At 40.2% G+C, this 18,015-nt stretch overlaps 1 protein-coding gene across 1 annotated transcript; it reads left to right on the top strand.

Moving 5' to 3' along the window:
• The first annotated feature begins 499 nt into the window (after nt 1-499).
• atp2a3 (ATPase sarcoplasmic/endoplasmic reticulum Ca2+ transporting 3) lies at nt 500-17,776 on the top strand. Its single transcript, XM_077740457.1, has 21 exons — nt 500-830; nt 5,167-5,184; nt 5,369-5,451; nt 6,406-6,510; nt 6,681-6,819; nt 8,594-8,674; nt 8,768-8,853; nt 9,072-9,536; nt 10,998-11,086; nt 11,397-11,499; nt 12,047-12,178; nt 12,595-12,711; nt 12,796-13,014; nt 13,175-13,510; nt 13,566-13,786; nt 13,858-14,060; nt 14,462-14,547; nt 14,670-14,803; nt 15,280-15,397; nt 15,509-15,626; nt 15,918-17,776. The coding sequence occupies exons 1-21, from the start codon at nt 713-715 to the stop codon at nt 15,953-15,955; spliced, it is 3,009 nt and encodes a 1,002-aa protein (XP_077596583.1). The 5' UTR covers nt 500-712; the 3' UTR covers nt 15,956-17,776.
• Nucleotides 17,777-18,015: the final 239 nt, after the last annotated feature.

Here is an 18,015-nt window from a genome sequence, read left to right as displayed (position 1 = left end):
AGGTTGCAGCTTCAATGCATTCTGCAGAAGGAAGAGGTCAAAGGTGAAACTTGAGTGTTTGCTATTTGCACTTGGTGGTCTTCCCCCCCTTGACCAGCGTCCCCCTGTCATGTCCAGGTGTGTCCTTTGTCCTCTCATATTATTTGTATTTAAAGTAGTAGTTCCCTTTTTCCCCCCACTGTAAGTTGATTGTCCTTGTCCTGTCTGTTTTGCCTGTAGTGGTAAGTCTGTTTCCATGTAGTAAATGTCTTTTTAATCATATATTTTTTGTTTTTTGGTGCAAAAACAAGAATGAAATCAGGTTGCATGCAACATTTCTCTGGTGCTAATATAACTTGTGATATAACTCAAAAGTAATGACTACTATTTATACTTTAAAAGCTCAATAACACCTGTAAATGTTGTTTTTTTGCTGCGGATCTCACAATCCGTATGCCAGGTACGCGCAGCCAATGGGAGCCCAGGTGGGAGGATCTCCAACGACACTAGGCTCCTCCCACACGCAGCGCACCTTCTCAGGCTGTTTGGATGAGGTTGACGCTGGGAGATCTGATCATTTGAAGCGGAGCAGCTGGTGCTGCTGCTTCTTATTCTTCTTTTTCTTCTCGATCTGCTCCAAATTAAGACGCCCCCAGCTGTTTCTCCGCGTGGATGTTGAAGACTCGGTTTGGTCCTCTGAGCACCGCAACTGCTGACGTCTCCGTCCGCTGAAATGGAAAATGCGCACGCCAAACCGGCGTGCGAAGTTTTCGCCTTCTTTGGCGTCAATGAAAACACGGGGCTGACGCAGGAGCAAGTCAAAGTGCAACTGGACAAATTCGGACCAAACGGTAACTATTTTTTTATTCCTTTTCCCCTTTTACTTCTCCATAGCTGCGTTGCATTCTTGCAATTAGAGCGTGCATATCAAACCTGCGGATCGCGTGCTGCAAGTGGCCCAAACCCCGCTGTATTTATGTACATAATGAAATACTTTCATTTTGGGGGCACAATGGAACAAAAGTCCATCCAAACCCCTTCAATTCAAAAGGATGGGACGCCTAACAGCGATGGACTCATTTTTGTTACATAACAGAAAGACGATTGGACGCCACCTGATTAGACGTATATCGCTGTCAATTGCATGGCTAGTCTAGAAAGTCTAGAAAGCCTAGCAGCACTCCTGTTTACTCTCAATAAGGAAGTGCACAGACTTTTATGAGGTGATGGAACTAAAAACCTTGATCAACCGGTTTTCATTTTTAACAACCGTTTTGCCCCAAAAAAAGCCACGAGCTAACATAAGTGCAGCACCATCACTGCAAAACCACCAACAATAAATAGACATATGAAAATGACTGATAATCCCTAAATGGATGATTTCAAGGCCGGAAGAAGTTATATCTGACTTTGCGCTTATTTATGCCGTTTGTACAGAATTAAATGCATTTGTTCTTTGAACAGGTGCGACTTAAAACCAGAACCTTGAAATGCCACAAAAGAAACGGGACGTATCCCAGAAATGCCCCCAAAAATCTACAGAAAACGAGCAGAAATTTACCCAAAATGATTAGAAAATGATCCAAAACTTTCAGGAACTGAACTGCAAGTACCTTATTTTTGCAGTATAAGTTGCATTTTAAGGTAAGGCCATTTTTTAAATCAGAAATCAAGAACAAATATACTTGAATGTAAAAAAATGTAGATAAATAGAGGCTAAATAGGCTCCTCTTAATGTAACTCAAATATTAGTCTCATGCCTTGCCAAACTATAAAAAAATGTGACTTATAGTCCAGAAAATACAATGAAAAGTCACCCAAAATGTCTCATTGGCTACCATTGACAATGACAGATGTCCAATTCATTTAAACTGGCATTGGCTGCTCATCTTTCAGTGCCATTGACATCAAATCATAGTCAAAAATTCACCTTTCACTTCGACCAGGGCCTAAAATTGTTCCCGTTGGCGTGATGATTCCCCCATTCCACCTTTACCCCTCCCATCCCATCCCATTTGCATGCAAGTACTATAAAGTGTCGGCATATTGTGCGAGTCAAACAGTCGGCCTGTTGTTTGCCTCGCCGCGAAGCCTTTTGACATGGCCGATGACTTCATGGAAAAAGCAACGTCTCACCGCAGATAACATCTTTTTTACTTTTCGCTGTCGACTTCCTGTGCGCGTGTATGTCTAAATAGATAAAAGTTGGTGCAAGGGAATACCCATTTCCCTTTTTTTTTTTGTTTTGACTTACTATGGCGTCTAGTTTCAATCGAGACGTCAAAAAAAAATGCTTGATTTTATCGACAATGTTGGGCAAAGTGATGCACTGTTGCTTAGGAATTAGATGTATTTTCACGTTTGTATTTTTGGTGCAGTTTTGCTGCGTTCTGTTATTGGAAGCAAGTATGTGAGCTTGTCAAGTCCCATTTATTTAGACAGCTTTAATCACAAAAATGTCTTAAAGGGCTTCTACAGTCAACTGTAAGAAGAAAAAAAAAAGAAAAAAGAAATAAAAACAAGGTCTCCTTATCCAACTTGTGCCTGTGCAGGCATGCTGTTTAAATTTCAACAAAACATTTAAGCGTAACTCGGTAGCTGTTGATTTGAATCCAATGGATTTTCTTGTTTTACACAATTTTAATTTTAATGCATTCCTGAAGAGGAAGATGGATATTTTTGCTTATTGCTTGTTTTCAGTGATGCCTGAAATCTAGGTGATAAATTGATGTTATGAATTCTCATCTCATTTTCTAAACCACTTTATCCTCATTAGGGTTGCAGGGGGTGCTGGAGCCTATCCCAGCTGACTCTGGGTCAGAGCCGGGGGACACCCGCAGTGCACAATGGGACATACAACCAATTACTCATAGGTATGAGGCAATTTAGAGTGTCCAATCAGCCTACCATGCATGTTTTTGGAATGTGGGAGGAAACCGGGGTACCCAGAGAAAACCCACTGAATGATGTCAATGGAGTCTTGTTATATACTGGCATATTTGAGTACTTTCAATGTGTCGTATTGTCTACTCTGAAGATGAGCATTAAACAGTGAGAGAAATAGTTGAACAAGCTTTTTGGGGACCTGCTAAAAATTAAATAAAAAATAATACTTTGCTGGTGAAGTGTGAACGCAGAGGACCGGAATCAGTGTTGGTGCACAACGCCGTCATTCTTTGAGTGCCCACACACAGGCAGTGTGTGTGAATAGGTGCGATAACGTGACTTCTCGTAGTCACGCTGCTGCTTCTTCCAGGTGAAATAAGTAAGATTCCTGCACTCAATGAAGTCAGGAATAATATATAAAAGCCATTTGGGCTTTTATCTGGCTTGAGATCCCCAAAGATGTTGGAAATGGGAAGGATGGCAGCCAATGGCGATGTCCAACGCCTTGAAAAAGATCTCATAAATATTGTCTGGACGATTTGTTCTCTCAGAAACGGACGTGACTTGATCTTGAATTGTGTCCTCTGTCCTTTTCAGTGCTTGATTGGCTTTTTACTAAAATTGTCTGGGAATTTTTTGATGGAGAATGGCGTTATGTGGGCTAAGAAGAGCGTGTTCTTTTGGAGAAAAGTAATTAAATCCACTGGGTTTTGACTCACTTCCTGGCTCACGTGTGTCATCCCACTTTAGCTCGTCGCTTGCCTCCCACTTGTGCATCTGTTGATCTTCCCAAATGGACAATTTTGTCCACCGACGCTTGGAATCGGCATTTAAATAATGTTAAAAAAATGTAACCTCACGAATGGAGGAAATGTGTAAACATTTCACGTTTTTGGGAGTTGCAAAAAAATATATATACTGTTGGATGGATGTGTAATGGGGACCGGAATTTCAAGGTGTTTTATAGTCTAAGGCTGTTTTAAGTTGTGTGACTACGGAAATTGAAACCGACTGCAAACATTTGTCATTGTGGCTGCATAACATGTCTTGGGGGACTTCCTTAAAATACCTGCTCAACTCTACAACAGCTTTTTTTTAACAGCAACTGACTTAACTACCAATATTTTGACCCCATTTTCACTTAAAAACCTACCATTTTTGTCCTGAATGACAGTCCCATTTCCTGAAATGCACTGTGTATAAATGATAAGTTTCCAGGATGCCAAAAGATATTTGTTGACACGCCCATTTTTGGCATGAACTGTAAAAAATATCAGGAAGGAAAATGTGCAGCATTTTTTTTTATTAGATTTTAAATACATGAATGCATTTCAAAATGTTTCTCCTGGAAAAGATGTGAGGCTCTCATTGCATTAGTGTACATTAGTAGGGTTAGCTTCATGCTATTTATAGGCTTGTTTTACATTGCCTGGCTATAGTGAAGAGGCTTCTTCTTCTGCTGACTTCAGAACTTTTTATTGCCCCTGAAACAAAGTACTTGCAGCCTCAATAAAAGGAAAAGCCAGTCAGTTATTGGCTTTTATTTGGTTCATTCGTCCCCACTTCAAATGGCTTCGATGACTAGTGCCCCTTTTTTTTTATTCGACATTTCTGCTGCTTTTCATTTATGGTCTTAAGGTCTTTGCGGGGACTCGGCTTGAGGTGAAATCACTTTTCAGGAATGTGCCCGGGCAAGAGTGACTATGAGGGAATCCTTGGCAGAAGGAAATCGAGGGAAACCCGTTTCTCTCCCTCTCTTCCTCCCTCCAGTCGTCTCGCTCTGTCTTTTTGTCCTCCCGCACTTGAGCTTGAGCCAGAATGTCTGCCACAAAAACACGAGCAGGGAAACACCGTAACCGTCACGCCCGAGTCTGTGCATCGGTTCTGCTGCCGAATTCCCCTCTGACTCCCACAACAAACCTCCAGGGTTCAAAAACCCAAAGAGATGCCAAGCCCCAAAGCATCCATTAGTGACTCAGCAGGGCTGTTTCTGGCCTGTAGTAGAAAATTTCCAACAAAGTTTGGGGAGGACAAACTTTTACCTTTTTTGAAGCCTTTGTAGACAAGTCACTATTCTTCAATATACATCTATACTCTTCATTTTAATTTGATCCTAAAACAGAGAGTCGGCACTTATGATTGACTTTCCCGGACCACACAAAATGATGTGGCGAGCCAAATTTGGCCCCCGAGCCGCAACTTTGAAACCTGTTGACTATATTATTAACTCGACCTTATTTTCTTTGTTCCCTTCCTCTTTGTCTACCTATTGAATTCCTCTACAACCCTTGACATCTCCAGAGCTCCCCGCAGAAGAAGGTAAATATTGATTTTTATTTAATTTTTTCCATGTAGGCCTTTAGCCTTGTTTTCTTGAGACCAAGGGATAAACTCAGCTAAATCTAACAAAATAACTTTGTTGTTGTTATTTCTTATGGACTGTTAGATCTTTTGAATGTTGACAAAGTGGAAAAAATTGTGGATTTTTGTGTGCATTGTATAGGAAAGTCCTTGTGGGAACTGGTTTGGGAGCAGTTTGAAAACCTTCTGGTCCGGATTTTGCTTCTCGCCGCCTGTGTCTCATTTGTAAGTATTTTTTTCTTTGTAAAGTAGACTTAGAAATCAATGATTAGGAGGAACCCACTTGGGAAGCTAAGTATCCCACAGAAGTCCCAAGCCAGGTCACAACTGGAGACATTAGAGAGGCGTGGAATGAGAGGAATCCGGAATACATGGGAACTTTTCTTTTTCTTTTTTCTCTTTCCACCTATTACGTAGGGCAGGTCTCTGGTGTCTTGCCACGGAATTGCTTTTTCTATTTCTGAAATGGAGAAAATTGCTGTCAAATGAACGTGACACAATTTGCTGGGCTTCCAGTTCAGGCGTGGGTTGGAAAAGAGCACTTTTCTCCTTTTCCTCATGTGCTATTAGATGAAGTTTTCTCTGTAAATACACCACTTCAAGTGGAAGACTTAACACAGCCACTAGCGCACTCTGGGCTATTTTACATTTATCAGGACGGTCCATGACGTTCTCTCTTTACTTAAAAGTATTTGCACATTAAGCCGATGCCAAGTTCAACCTACATCCGGCAAATTTGTGTATTTTGGGACTTTTTAAAAGTCTTTTAAGCTTCATTGGTTAAAAAAAATAACATTTCGAGTCAAGTATGTACATTTTTTTAATAGTTTCGGGTCAATATTGTCTATAAATCCGTCTATGGGATAAAATGGGGGAGGTTTTGGTAAAAAAAAAAAATACTGATGACAGTCAATGTCTGCTTGGAAAAACAAGTTTATCACTGCCACCCCTCCCAGTTCAGTCAAATCGGACATCTCGCCCCGTCTTTGACGGTCGATGAATTACGATCACGTCTCACTGGAGCCGCAGCTGTTCTGTTGAAATGATATTTTCATTGCTGTGTCAACCTTGGCCGCCTTGAGTACACTTTTTTTTTTTTCCTCGGAACGACGACGACTTGAGTCTCAGCTGTGCGTCGAGAGCGCTCTGACCTGGTCTGTGTACGCCGTGTTTGTCTAGGTGTTGGCTTTATTTGAGGAGGGGGAGGAGTCAGCCACCGCCTTTGTGGAGCCTGTCGTCATCCTCTTGATTCTCGTCGCTAACGCCGTCATCGGCGTCTGGCAGGTGAGATACGCTTCTCTTTGGAACCACATTTTGGTTTAAGAGTTATTTTGATAGTGTCCGAAACTAATAATATATCCTATTCCCAATCTGATTAAATCTTGCCTGACATCTCCAGTAATTTCAACAATGTGAGGGAAAAAAGCCATAGTTTTTCATACTTTTTTGAACAGGAACGAAATGCCGAGAACGCCATCGAAGCCTTGAAGGAGTACGAACCCGAGATGGGAAAAGTCTACCGCATGAACCGGAAGGCCGTGCAGAGGATCAAAGCCAGGGACATGGTTCCGGGGGATGTCGTGGAAGTGGCAGGTAAGCAAGTGGCCCAATGTTTTGCTTCTTTGCACTTTGTGGAAATATCCCAAGTAGTTTACGTAACGGGTATGCAGGTGCCAGCCAGCAGCATATGGATGTTTTTTTTTCTTTTTGAGTTGTGGTCTTCCCTTGAGTTTTAGGCCTAGTTTGACTTTCCTTAGCTTTCCACTTCCCTCTGCTTTCCATCATCTCAGTCTTAACACCTGAATGTTTGTCAGGTCTTCACTCATAATCCTCCTTTTAGGAACCGGGTCGTATGTGGGAAGCCTGGATTAAATTAGGGCTACTGTCATTCTGTTTTTCAGCACATTTGACCCCTTTTATGCCCAAATTATGATTTTTTTTATTCTAAACCATGGGACCTTTTTTGGGTGGGGCGTGGTCTGATTTATTAGTCATTGACATATTTTTGGAAAAATACGTTTAAAATAGATATAAATATTTTGCAATACCTCTCCAATCCATTTTAACTGGAAAAAAATATCCTCAGTTTAAAAAAAATATTTTTTTTAAGTTTTAAGTTACAGTTAATAGCCCCTCCGCCTTTTTAATTAATTTTAAATTGTAAAAATAGTTGGTATACCAAAGCTCCTTTTTTAAATGTATGCAAATTTAAAAAAAAACAAATGAATAAGACAATATAAACGAATTGGACAGTATTAGACGTCCAACCAAGTCCACATCAGCAGCATCTGAGTGAGAACAAAATAGAGGCCAGGTTGTCATGGCGATGCCGTGGCACCTACAGCCGGTGTGATATAACGGCGCCGAGTACTTTTGATACTTTACGACCTGCATCAGCTTGCCTCTGCTTCTTGTTATTTACTTCACGCATGTGCGAAGGAACACGCCGGCTGCAACAAGTCCAAATTCCACAGTATTATTTTTGCAGTAGAATACATTAGAACAAACTAAATTGAGTCAAACATATTCCTTTGAACGAATAACAGTATCCACAGCACACAAAAACAATGACATACATAGTATTAAAAGTAATAATCCAAATATTTAATTGCAGGAAAAATATAGTGCCATTTTTTTTCAGAAAAAGCTAAATATCAGACGTTCTGGAGGGGGGAAATAATAAACATAAATAAATATGTATCCACTTCAGTTGAGTGAAGCAAAAGTGCCAGGCTTTTCCTTTCCCTAAAATTACCCAGAGGTGCTTCCAATGGAATTTGGGTAAAGTGTTTGGAAGTATTCATATTGGAAAAGGACATCATTTGACCACAAACGCCTCCCAGGAGAGAAAATATCATGAATTCATTTGCATAAGATTCCTCCCGTTGCGTTCTAGTTGCTATTTTGCCAACAGTTGCCTTTTTGGAACTTTCCTTCATTTTTTGCATTAGTCTCTATGTGGTGTTTTCCAAAAGATCACATTAATAAATAAAAAAGAAATAAATGGGACAACTGGGGTTATGTTGTTGTTTTTAATGATTATTTAACTGATGAAGAGTTAGCAATAGAGTGACAAGGAGGGGAAAAAAAGATCTGAATATGAAGGTAGGCGTTCTCTGGCTTTGCTTTTGGCCAACTGGAGGCTGGCGGCCATCTCCCACACAAACACAACCCACATTGAATCGAGCCCACTCCCCCCTCGCCGCCGTCTCCATCGCCCGTCGGCGCTAGCTACCCACGGAGGTGGACACCAACAGTCACTTTTTGTTATTTCCATTGTTTTTTTTTCTTTTTCAGACCGCCAACACAACTTAAAATGGATTCCTAATCACATTAAAAATCATTAACCATTCCCTTCTCATTTTAGTTGGCGACAAAGTTCCAGCGGATATCAGGGTGACTTCTATTAAATCCACTACCTTGAGAGTGGACCAATCCATCCTCACAGGTACACAATTTCTTTAAAAAATAACATACTCTTTGCATTTACAACAATTCTGCTTACATTAGCACATATTCTTATTTTACTCTTATTTTTCAGGGGAGTCTGTGTCCATCATCAAACACACTGACCCAGTTCCTGACCCCCGAGCTGTCAATCAAGATAAGAAGAACATGTTGTTTTCCGTGAGTACAACCTACAAATTACATCCTATTCACCCCTCCCAGTCCAAAAAAAATTGGACATCTAACACCATCAATTGTAACCAAATAGCTAAAATGTGTGGGCGCATGTTTTATTTTTTGGGGACATAAAAGTTTAAGAACTTTTTCAAGAAGTACTGAGCAGTATTGGATAAAGCCAAACCCTAAGTAACCTTATATATATATGTATTTTTCCACAGGGCACCAATATCGCCGCCGGCCGTGCCACGGGCGTGGTTGTGGCGACAGGCGTGGCCACGGAAATCGGCAAAATCCGCAATCAGATGGCGTCCACGGAACAAGACAAGACTCCCCTACAGCAGAAGTTGGACGAGTTTGGCGAGCAGCTCTCCAAGGTCATCTCCATCATCTGCGTGGCCGTGTGGGCCATCAATATCGGACACTTCGGGGACCCCGTCCACGGAGGCTCCTGGGTGCGGGGGGCCATCTATTACTTTAAGATCGCCGTGGCCTTGGCGGTGGCCGCCATCCCCGAAGGCCTGCCCGCAGTCATCACCACATGTTTGGCGCTGGGGACGCGCCGCATGGCCAAGAAGAACGCCATTGTGCGGAGCCTTCCGTCTGTGGAGACCCTGGGATGCACCTCGGTGATCTGCTCGGACAAGACGGGGACCCTCACCACCAACCAAATGTCGGTTTGTAGAGTAAGTGGCAATTTAACTCTTAAATCATTAAATTTTTCATAGTGTTTTCATGCTGACCACCTACAGTAGGATCTGCTATTTAAATTTTCAAAATTAGACTATAGTTATGGTAACAGATGCCTATTTAACCTGATATTGTTTTCTTATTGTGACTTAAAAATAAGTTTCTTCTCGGTTTCTTAATATATAAAAAAAATAATCCCCCCTCCTAAAACTGTGACTTAAACTCCAGTGCAACATATATTTTTTCCCGTTCATTATAAATTATTTAGCTGCCTTACACTCTGATTTATAGTCCAAAAATATGGTCGTTTTTATATGTTAATATAGCATTTGTGTAAACATATTTTTGGTCCGAAACATCATTTGTGATAATTATTTGAAGAGTTAACCCCATTCCCAAAGGTCTCTAATGGTGTTGATTACAGGGGTTATGATTCATGTTTGGTAATATACAACAACACAATTATGCATTTTTACAAAAGAAGGTTTGCTCTGCAATTATAAACACTTCTAATTGTGATGTACAGTTTATTTTTGCATCACAAAATAGAGCTGAACCACAGTTATTAAAATATACAGTGTGGATCCTACAATATATACAAAGAAAACTTTTTAAAAATGCCTCTTTTATTCAGCATATTGCTCCCATCTTATTATTTTTTCTCCTACTAACTACCACAGCACATAGGGGGGTAACCTACACTGGCAGTAAATGAGTTAAAGAGACTTTTTTTAATGAGAACAGGCTAATTTAAGCTTTCTTATATCTCATCTTTCAGAAATGTGAGGGTTCTGTGTGACAGTTTTCTATCAACAAAACTATGTTTGTGGGGACATTCTCCCTCATAAAGTTCCACATTTGTAATTTTAGTTTTCTTCGATAGACACGCACACCCCCGTAAAGGTTACTCAGCCATCATTTCCACACAAACGCGGAGAAAGTGAGTATAGATGAATCCAATCTTGCGCCACGAGAGCTGAGTCACACAGATCACGCTGTGCCTCGTTACCGTGGCGACCGCCTCCGGCCAAATATAGAGGAAAAAGTGGTCTGAGAAACAAGATTATTACATTATCATAGAAGTCACTAGCTTGTTTTTGATTGGTTGGAGAACTACGGAATCTTGTGGAACATGCAGAAATATCCAAAGGGACTTTTTAAGTTGACCAGTTGATCTACTTTCTTTTAGCAAAGAGTCCTTTCTGTGTCAGGTCGACCTGGCCATTGAAATATAGTAATAACATTTCTCTGAAGTCGTAAAACATGGTAGACGCACCGGTGCCTTAAAAAGGATCGTCTATGCTTTCCCATCTTTGGAGAAATTGAGAAAAAAAATGTAATTTCATTTCAGTGCAATTTTTAGGTGCAGAGGATGTTATGATCATATTTTAACTGACAAATCTTCCAAATAGGAATTTGTGATCATCTTATATTTTTGCATTTTTTCTCCTTTTCAGATGTTTGTGGTGGACAAAGTGCAAGATTCCAAGTGCACCTTGCATGAGTTCTTCATAACCGGGTCCACTTATGCGCCTGAGGGGGAAATGTGAGTTTAATAGTAATAATAATAGTTAATATGCAATCTTTTCTGACTACAAAAATCACTGCAAAAATGATGCTTAACTCTTTCTAGGGCAAATGACTATTTTTAATCATTACATTTTGGTATTCACATAAGTAGACATCACTTTTTAAAATGTTTATTTAATATTCAACTCATTAGTGTTGATAGACATCTGATTTATTTCCACTGCCATTGACTTGGATTGAATATTTGTCAAAAGAACAAAACTTTTAGTGCGATTCTTAACGTTTTTCATCATTTTTTAACTCTCCGCCCTATGTTTTCCCCCCAGACTAAAAGGAGAGCGTCCAGTCCAATGTGGAGACTATGATGGACTGGTTGAGTTGGCCACCGTGTGTTCCATGTGCAATGACTCGTCGTTGGACTACAATGAGGTCATTAAAAACAAAGCCGCACTAAATTCCGACCCAAAATTGTTCTGTTGCCACACGACAAGCAAAAGCAACATAAACAACCGTCTTTTATCTTCATCCTCAAGAAGAAATATAACAGGAAAACACTCACATGGGCGGATGTTTTTATACCGGCGCTTTAATATGTTTTTGTGTGATGAAACAGCTGAGCACTGGAGGGAGACCAGGACCTTTTATTGCTTTGCGCTGTCACCCCAACAAATGATGGGCCATTAGCGCGTCCTCGTCCTTTCTCGCCTTTTAAAGAGATTCGCTAGGATGACTCACCGAATATCAAGCGCCGCTCAATATTGTCCTTGACACTATGTTTTGACAGTAAACTAAATGAGGGAATTGTTGAGTATCATGGCGAGGAATGAAAAGTTCGCCGTGACCATAGAATGTCAATTTTTTTAAAACCTCCGGTGTTGTGGAATGGTATTAATAGTCAAAGACTACTTTTTGTTAAGGTCAAGCTTTAAAAATTGCAAATCCTCACTCATATTTATGTTTTTTTTTTTTTTTACAGGCCAAGGGCGTGTACGAAAAAGTGGGTGAAGCCACTGAAACGGCTTTAACCACCTTGGTGGAAAAGATGAATGTCTTTAAAACGCATCTTTCTGGACTGGGAAAGGTGGAGCGTGCCGGGGCCTGCAACATGGTGAGCACCATTAATCTGACCTTCCAGAAACGTTAAGATATCTAATATATCTACAAATACTTCATAGTTCCGACTGAATAATACATGGATTCATATTGGTACTGAAACAAATTGTGTTAAGTTGATTATACAGGTTGCTATTTTCTATTGTACTGCAAGTATTACTCCCATAGGATGGTTCAATTGAGTTTGATTTGTTTAATAAGGGACAGCATATATTAATGAACATATTTATGTTCATTTTTAATGAAAATTTATTTGTAAGTATGTTGTTACTACTACTTTTTTGGCCTTAATGTTGCAAGTCAGTGCAAATTGGTTGCTCTCTGCTGGCCAAAGTGTCCATGGCAGGATTATTTATGGTCATATTGTCAATAGAAAATGTAAGATTGTTTTGTTACTCATTGTTCCATCAGGTGATTAAGCAGCTCATGAAGAAGGAGTTCACGTTGGAGTTCTCTCGAGACCGCAAGTCCATGTCAGTCTACTGCACGCCAGTCAAGCCTGGATCTCCTAGCAAGATGTTTGTCAAGGCAAGGCATGATCCTACTACACCAACACAATTAGTTTTTGGCATGTACGTATACTCAATTGTGTTTTTTGTCTTCTCCCAATAGGGTGCTCCAGAAAGCGTGATTGAGCGTTGTCAATACATGCGCGTGGGAACCACAAAAGTGGCGCTGACCCCCGCCTTGCGGGACCAGATCTTAGCCAAGATCCGCGACTGGGGGACGGGAAGTGACACCTTACGATGTCTGGCTTTGGCAACTCGGGACAACCCACCACGCAAAGAGGACATGGACTTGGAGAATTCAAGCAAATTTGTGGACTATGAGGTAACATTGTGTGGGGAACCACACCAAAATATTTGCTGTTCAAGTTCAATTTTGACCAAAATTAACCTATATATAGTAATTTTTTTCCCCAAATTCCGCAATAAAAAAATAGGATGTTTAAAACTAATATTGCAATTTTTTTTCTCTTGTTTCCTTTTAGTTGGGCCTCACATTTGTGGGTTGCGTTGGCATGTTGGACCCCCCCAGAAAGGAGGTCCTGGGCTCCATCAAACTCTGCAATGACGCCGGTATCCGCGTCATCATGATCACGGGAGACAACAAGGGCACGGCCGTGGCCATCTGTCGGCGCATCGGCATCTTCGCCGAAGACGAGGACGTGACCGGGAAGGCCTACACCGGCCGCGAGTTCGACGACCTTTCCCCGGAAGCCCAGAAGGAGGCGGTCAAACACGCACGATGTTTTGCGCGAGTGGAGCCGGCTCACAAGTCGAAAATCGTCGGGTACCTGCAGTCCTTTGAGGAGATCACGGCAATGGTGAGGATGATAAAGTTCTAAACTTCCAGTTATTAATGCTCTTTGCTCATCTTAGACTGGAGATGGCGTCAATGACGCGCCCGCCTTAAAGAAAGCCGAGATCGGCATCGCCATGGGCTCGGGGACAGCCGTGGCCAAATCAGCTTCTGAGATGGTCCTTTCCGACGATAACTTCTCCACCATTGTTTCCGCCGTGGAGGAGGGAAGAGCCATCTACAACAACATGAAGCAGTTTATCAGATACCTTATCTCCTCCAATGTGGGCGAAGTGGTGTGGTAAGAAAGAGCGCCCACAGATTCCCTTTCCTTGATCAATCCGTCTTTTGACTTTTCACTCTTTTCTGCAGCATCTTCCTGACAGCCATCTTGGGTCTCCCCGAAGCTCTAATACCAGTCCAGTTGTTGTGGGTCAATCTGGTGACCGATGGTTTGCCCGCCACCGCTCTGGGTTTTAATCCCCCTGACCTGGACATCATGGATAAACCGCCACGTAATGCCAGAGAACCTCTTATATCAGGATGGCTTTTCTTCCGCTATCTGGCCATTGGAGGTACTTTTTTCACTGTAACTTTCATAAATGACACTTTTCTGCATTGACATTAATGTTATTTTTTATTTTTTTATGTTGAGTCTTTATGGCTAAGAGTTAAATACTATTAACATTCAAAACAGATTTTCGAGCCTGTTTAGTTGTCAATAGGACATTAACATTACAAATTTGGATAAACAGCTTTTTGAGGTTTAAAGGTCCAAAATGTGACTTATATTTGGTCATGTTGCCTTGAAAAAAACAATTTGTCCTTGAAATTTAAAAGTAACATCAGAGGAATGAAAAAATAGGACATAATTAACCCCTCATTTAACTTTTATTTGAACAGAACTTCACCAAAATGATAGCCATTGCATTTTATATCTATTGTTATGTTAGGTCATATTTTTGATGTGTTTTAGGCTATGTGGGACTTGGAACAGTCAGTGCAGCCACATGGTGGTACTTGTTTGACGAAGAAGGGCCTCAAGTGTCTTTTTATCAGTTGGTGAGTGACAAAAAAAATCTGGAGTTGGCGAATGCGTGCATGGATGAGCAAAATAATCAACGGCACCATCTGTTGGTGGCCCGTGTGGATTCCCTTACGATTTGAGGTCCATCTTTCCACAGAGACACTTCATGCAGTGCACTGAGGACAATCCGATGTTCCACGGTATAGATTGCGAGGTGTTTGAATCCCGTTACCCCACCACCATGGCCCTATCCGTCCTGGTCACCATTGAAATGTTCAACGCGCTTAACAGGTCTGTCGACGTCTCCTTTTTAAATGTCAGGCAGAAATGTCAACTGTGACGAGGCGGTAATTGAAAAGACGCCGTCATCTGGTGTGACAATGTGGCGGCGGGATAAGCGTTTGATTTTCCCTGCCAGAGTAACAAAAGATGGCTGCCAGTTGAATGCTTGGATTTAAACTTGAGCAATACAATCTTATTATTGAACTAGGTGGCTATTCATTCAAGTTAAATATTATCAAACTTAAAAAAAGAAGAAAAGTCAATCAGTAGATATGGATTTTCCCCCCAAAATTTGTAATACATTTTTTTTGCTACTATCCGTTAAAATAATAAAAATAACATGCCTTCCACTATAGCCCAAGACCGTAATTAATAACATGGTTACTTGAATTCATTATTCTTATGGTGCATAAATTGCAATGAGTCAATATAACTGATCTTAGCCTATCAGGTTATGTTTTTTTTTCATTTTTTCTCCCCAACAGTTTGTCTGAGAACCAATCCCTCATCAGAATGCCTCCCTGGGTCAATATTTGGTTACTAGGAGCCATTGTTCTTTCTCTCTCCCTCCACTTCTTCATCCTCTACGTCGAACCCATGCCTGTAAGTACATGTATCTTCTTGTAATAACCATAAATTGCTAAAACTAGAGTGAAATAATTCCCTTTCTATTCACATATCTTCTCTAATTAGTCCATTTTCTCTGTCTTCCAGTTGATCTTCCAAGTGACCCCTCTCCGATGGTCTCAGTGGACCATGGTCCTGAAAATTTCATTCCCCGTCATCCTCCTAGACGAAGCACTAAAATATATCTCCAGGCATCATCTTGAAGGTAATTCCAACATAATTCACATAGAACTGCTATTAAATAAAGTGAAGGTTTCGCCAGGCAAGTCTTTTTATTTTTTTTCTCCTTTTTGAATGCCTGCCGAGAACTATTTCATCTTTTGACTGACTTTCCTTTGTTTCCTCTTCCTCTGCATTTGAAATTTAATGCAGCTTAAATTCTTATCTCCTCTTCTTTGGAAAGGTACAAACTTACGAGTAGCTGTATAGTCTTTAATAAAAGATCGAGGCTACATGTACTTTCAGTAAAAGTGTTTTTTTTAATTTATTTCGGCAGGCGATGACGACAAAAAGTACCGTCGAAGATGGCAGTAAAATTTGTTGATTTCCAAGCGACAACATCCCATTTGTCATTTCTCTCTCCTGCATGACGGGCGACCCATCGGGACTACGTCAAGTTAATCAACTTGCAAGAAAAAGAAAGCCTTTGCCAGCTTAGGTTTGAGTGTGAATGAGTCTAAATGGGCAATATAGTTTAAAATATCTAGTTTTTTTAATGGTGCAATGGTGTTGATGAACTTAAATGTCTGATTTTGACTCCACTTGTGTCATTAGCGCTGAGGGGTTGAATAGCTTTGCACGGATTGGCCGAAACATCCCGAGAAATGAAATGTTAAGTACAAAGGTTAAAGGTTAAGCAACAAAAGCAGTGTGTCGATGGTGTTCTTTTTAGTTTTATTGTTTTACTCATCAAAAGTGTGGAATATTGGACCTTTATGTCAAATTTTAGGACTTTAATCTCAATTCTTAAACTCTGAAAACTTGTGAGTAGAACCGTCCGGAAATGATTGAGTTATATATTAAAAAGGAACTTAAACATTGGACAAAAACAAATGAAATATTCAGAAATTGCCGTAAAACTTGATTGTTGTGGTTATTGATAAATTAATCTGCAAACTCCTCCAAAATTACCATTTAATGTAATGTTTTTAATTAATCTACAATCATTCCATCCCTGCCAGTCTTCCCATAGGAAAATTCCCCACCAGTCTTCCCAGTTCAAACCAATCCAACGTATATCTCCATCCATGGCAGCCTGCAAGTTAACCTGTAAATATTTGTACCGCACTGGAAGACAAATATCGCTAACATTTTGCCAGTAGTTCTGTCAGAGTTCAGGTTATGGCTGAAATGTGTACATAGCTTTAAAAAAATGTCAAATAGGCGGCTTGATTGTCATGAAAATTCCTCACCAAGCCTTATGTAAACATCCCCACAGCATCTCCACTTTGAACAAGTGGCAAAAAAAGGAATGTCCTTCACCAAAAAGTGCTTTTGGTCATACTTGTGTTGTTATTGGACGTCTGTCATCGCCAATGGCACAATGTTAATTATTGTTTTTTTAATGTCAATTTCTGGTGCTTTGTAGACCAAGTCAAGGTAATTGGAGTTGTCATTTTTTGTTGTTTTTTTTTAATGGCTTTGCTTCACATTTTAGGAAAAATCTGAGGGAGTGTCAGACCACTTTTTAACAGCAAGAAAACTATTCAACTATGAAGGTCTGTATATGCTTATTTACTACTGAATCCTCAATTCTATACAGGTAATGAATGTACACTATGATTGCATGGTATCATGTTACTGTAAAAAAAACAACAACTATACAGTATGTAGAATTTTTCGAGCTAATATTAAAATGACTTGGTTTGTTTTCTTCCCTTTTGGCACTTCTGACCTTTTTATAGAGTAGAAATGTATCCTTTTGTTGATTTTTGTTTGGTTTTTACATTTCCTTGGGCTTTTTCGTGTGTGATTGTAGGGGGAAGCAAAATATACCATGTTTAAGAATCATTGTTTACGTTGTAAAATGGACAACGGGGTGAGAATGGTCAATTTGTGTTGACTGGGGTTTATGAAATGGAGTTATGTATGTTCCATAATGACTGTAAAGTGAAGGGATGCAGGCTTTGGAGACTAGTGGCGGTCCTTTTAAAAATTGGACTTATTGATCGGACTTACCGTCCACTTAACTTCCATTTTGGATAATCGTGTTTAGCAACAGTGCTAGAATGAACTCGACTATTTTAAAAAAGTACAGTTTGACGTCCACCTTTGAAAATGGTTGTTAGTATTGAATGTGGTCACATAATTTTATAAATACCCACATGGAAATAAAGATTATCTTATTTATTATTATCTTTTTTTTGTTTACTTGTTTTTGGGGGACTGGGAAACTCACTTAAAGACAAATAGTAAGTGACATGCGAGACTAAAGTACAAAGTACAGTGTGCTGGACCTTTCCAACCAGCAGATGACGATATTATACATCATCTTTTTATGGCCCTCATAGGAAGTGGCTGACAGAAATGATTTGAGTGTATTGAAACTCTCCATTTTAGAAGGTGGTGAATCATATTTACAAACATTGACATCC

This window comes from Stigmatopora nigra, chromosome 19 (assembly GCF_051989575.1).
Source record: "Stigmatopora nigra isolate UIUO_SnigA chromosome 19, RoL_Snig_1.1, whole genome shotgun sequence".
In the NCBI taxonomy this organism is placed as follows: domain Eukaryota; kingdom Metazoa; phylum Chordata; class Actinopteri; order Syngnathiformes; family Syngnathidae; genus Stigmatopora; species Stigmatopora nigra.
This window is presented reverse-complemented; position numbering and strand designations above follow the sequence as displayed.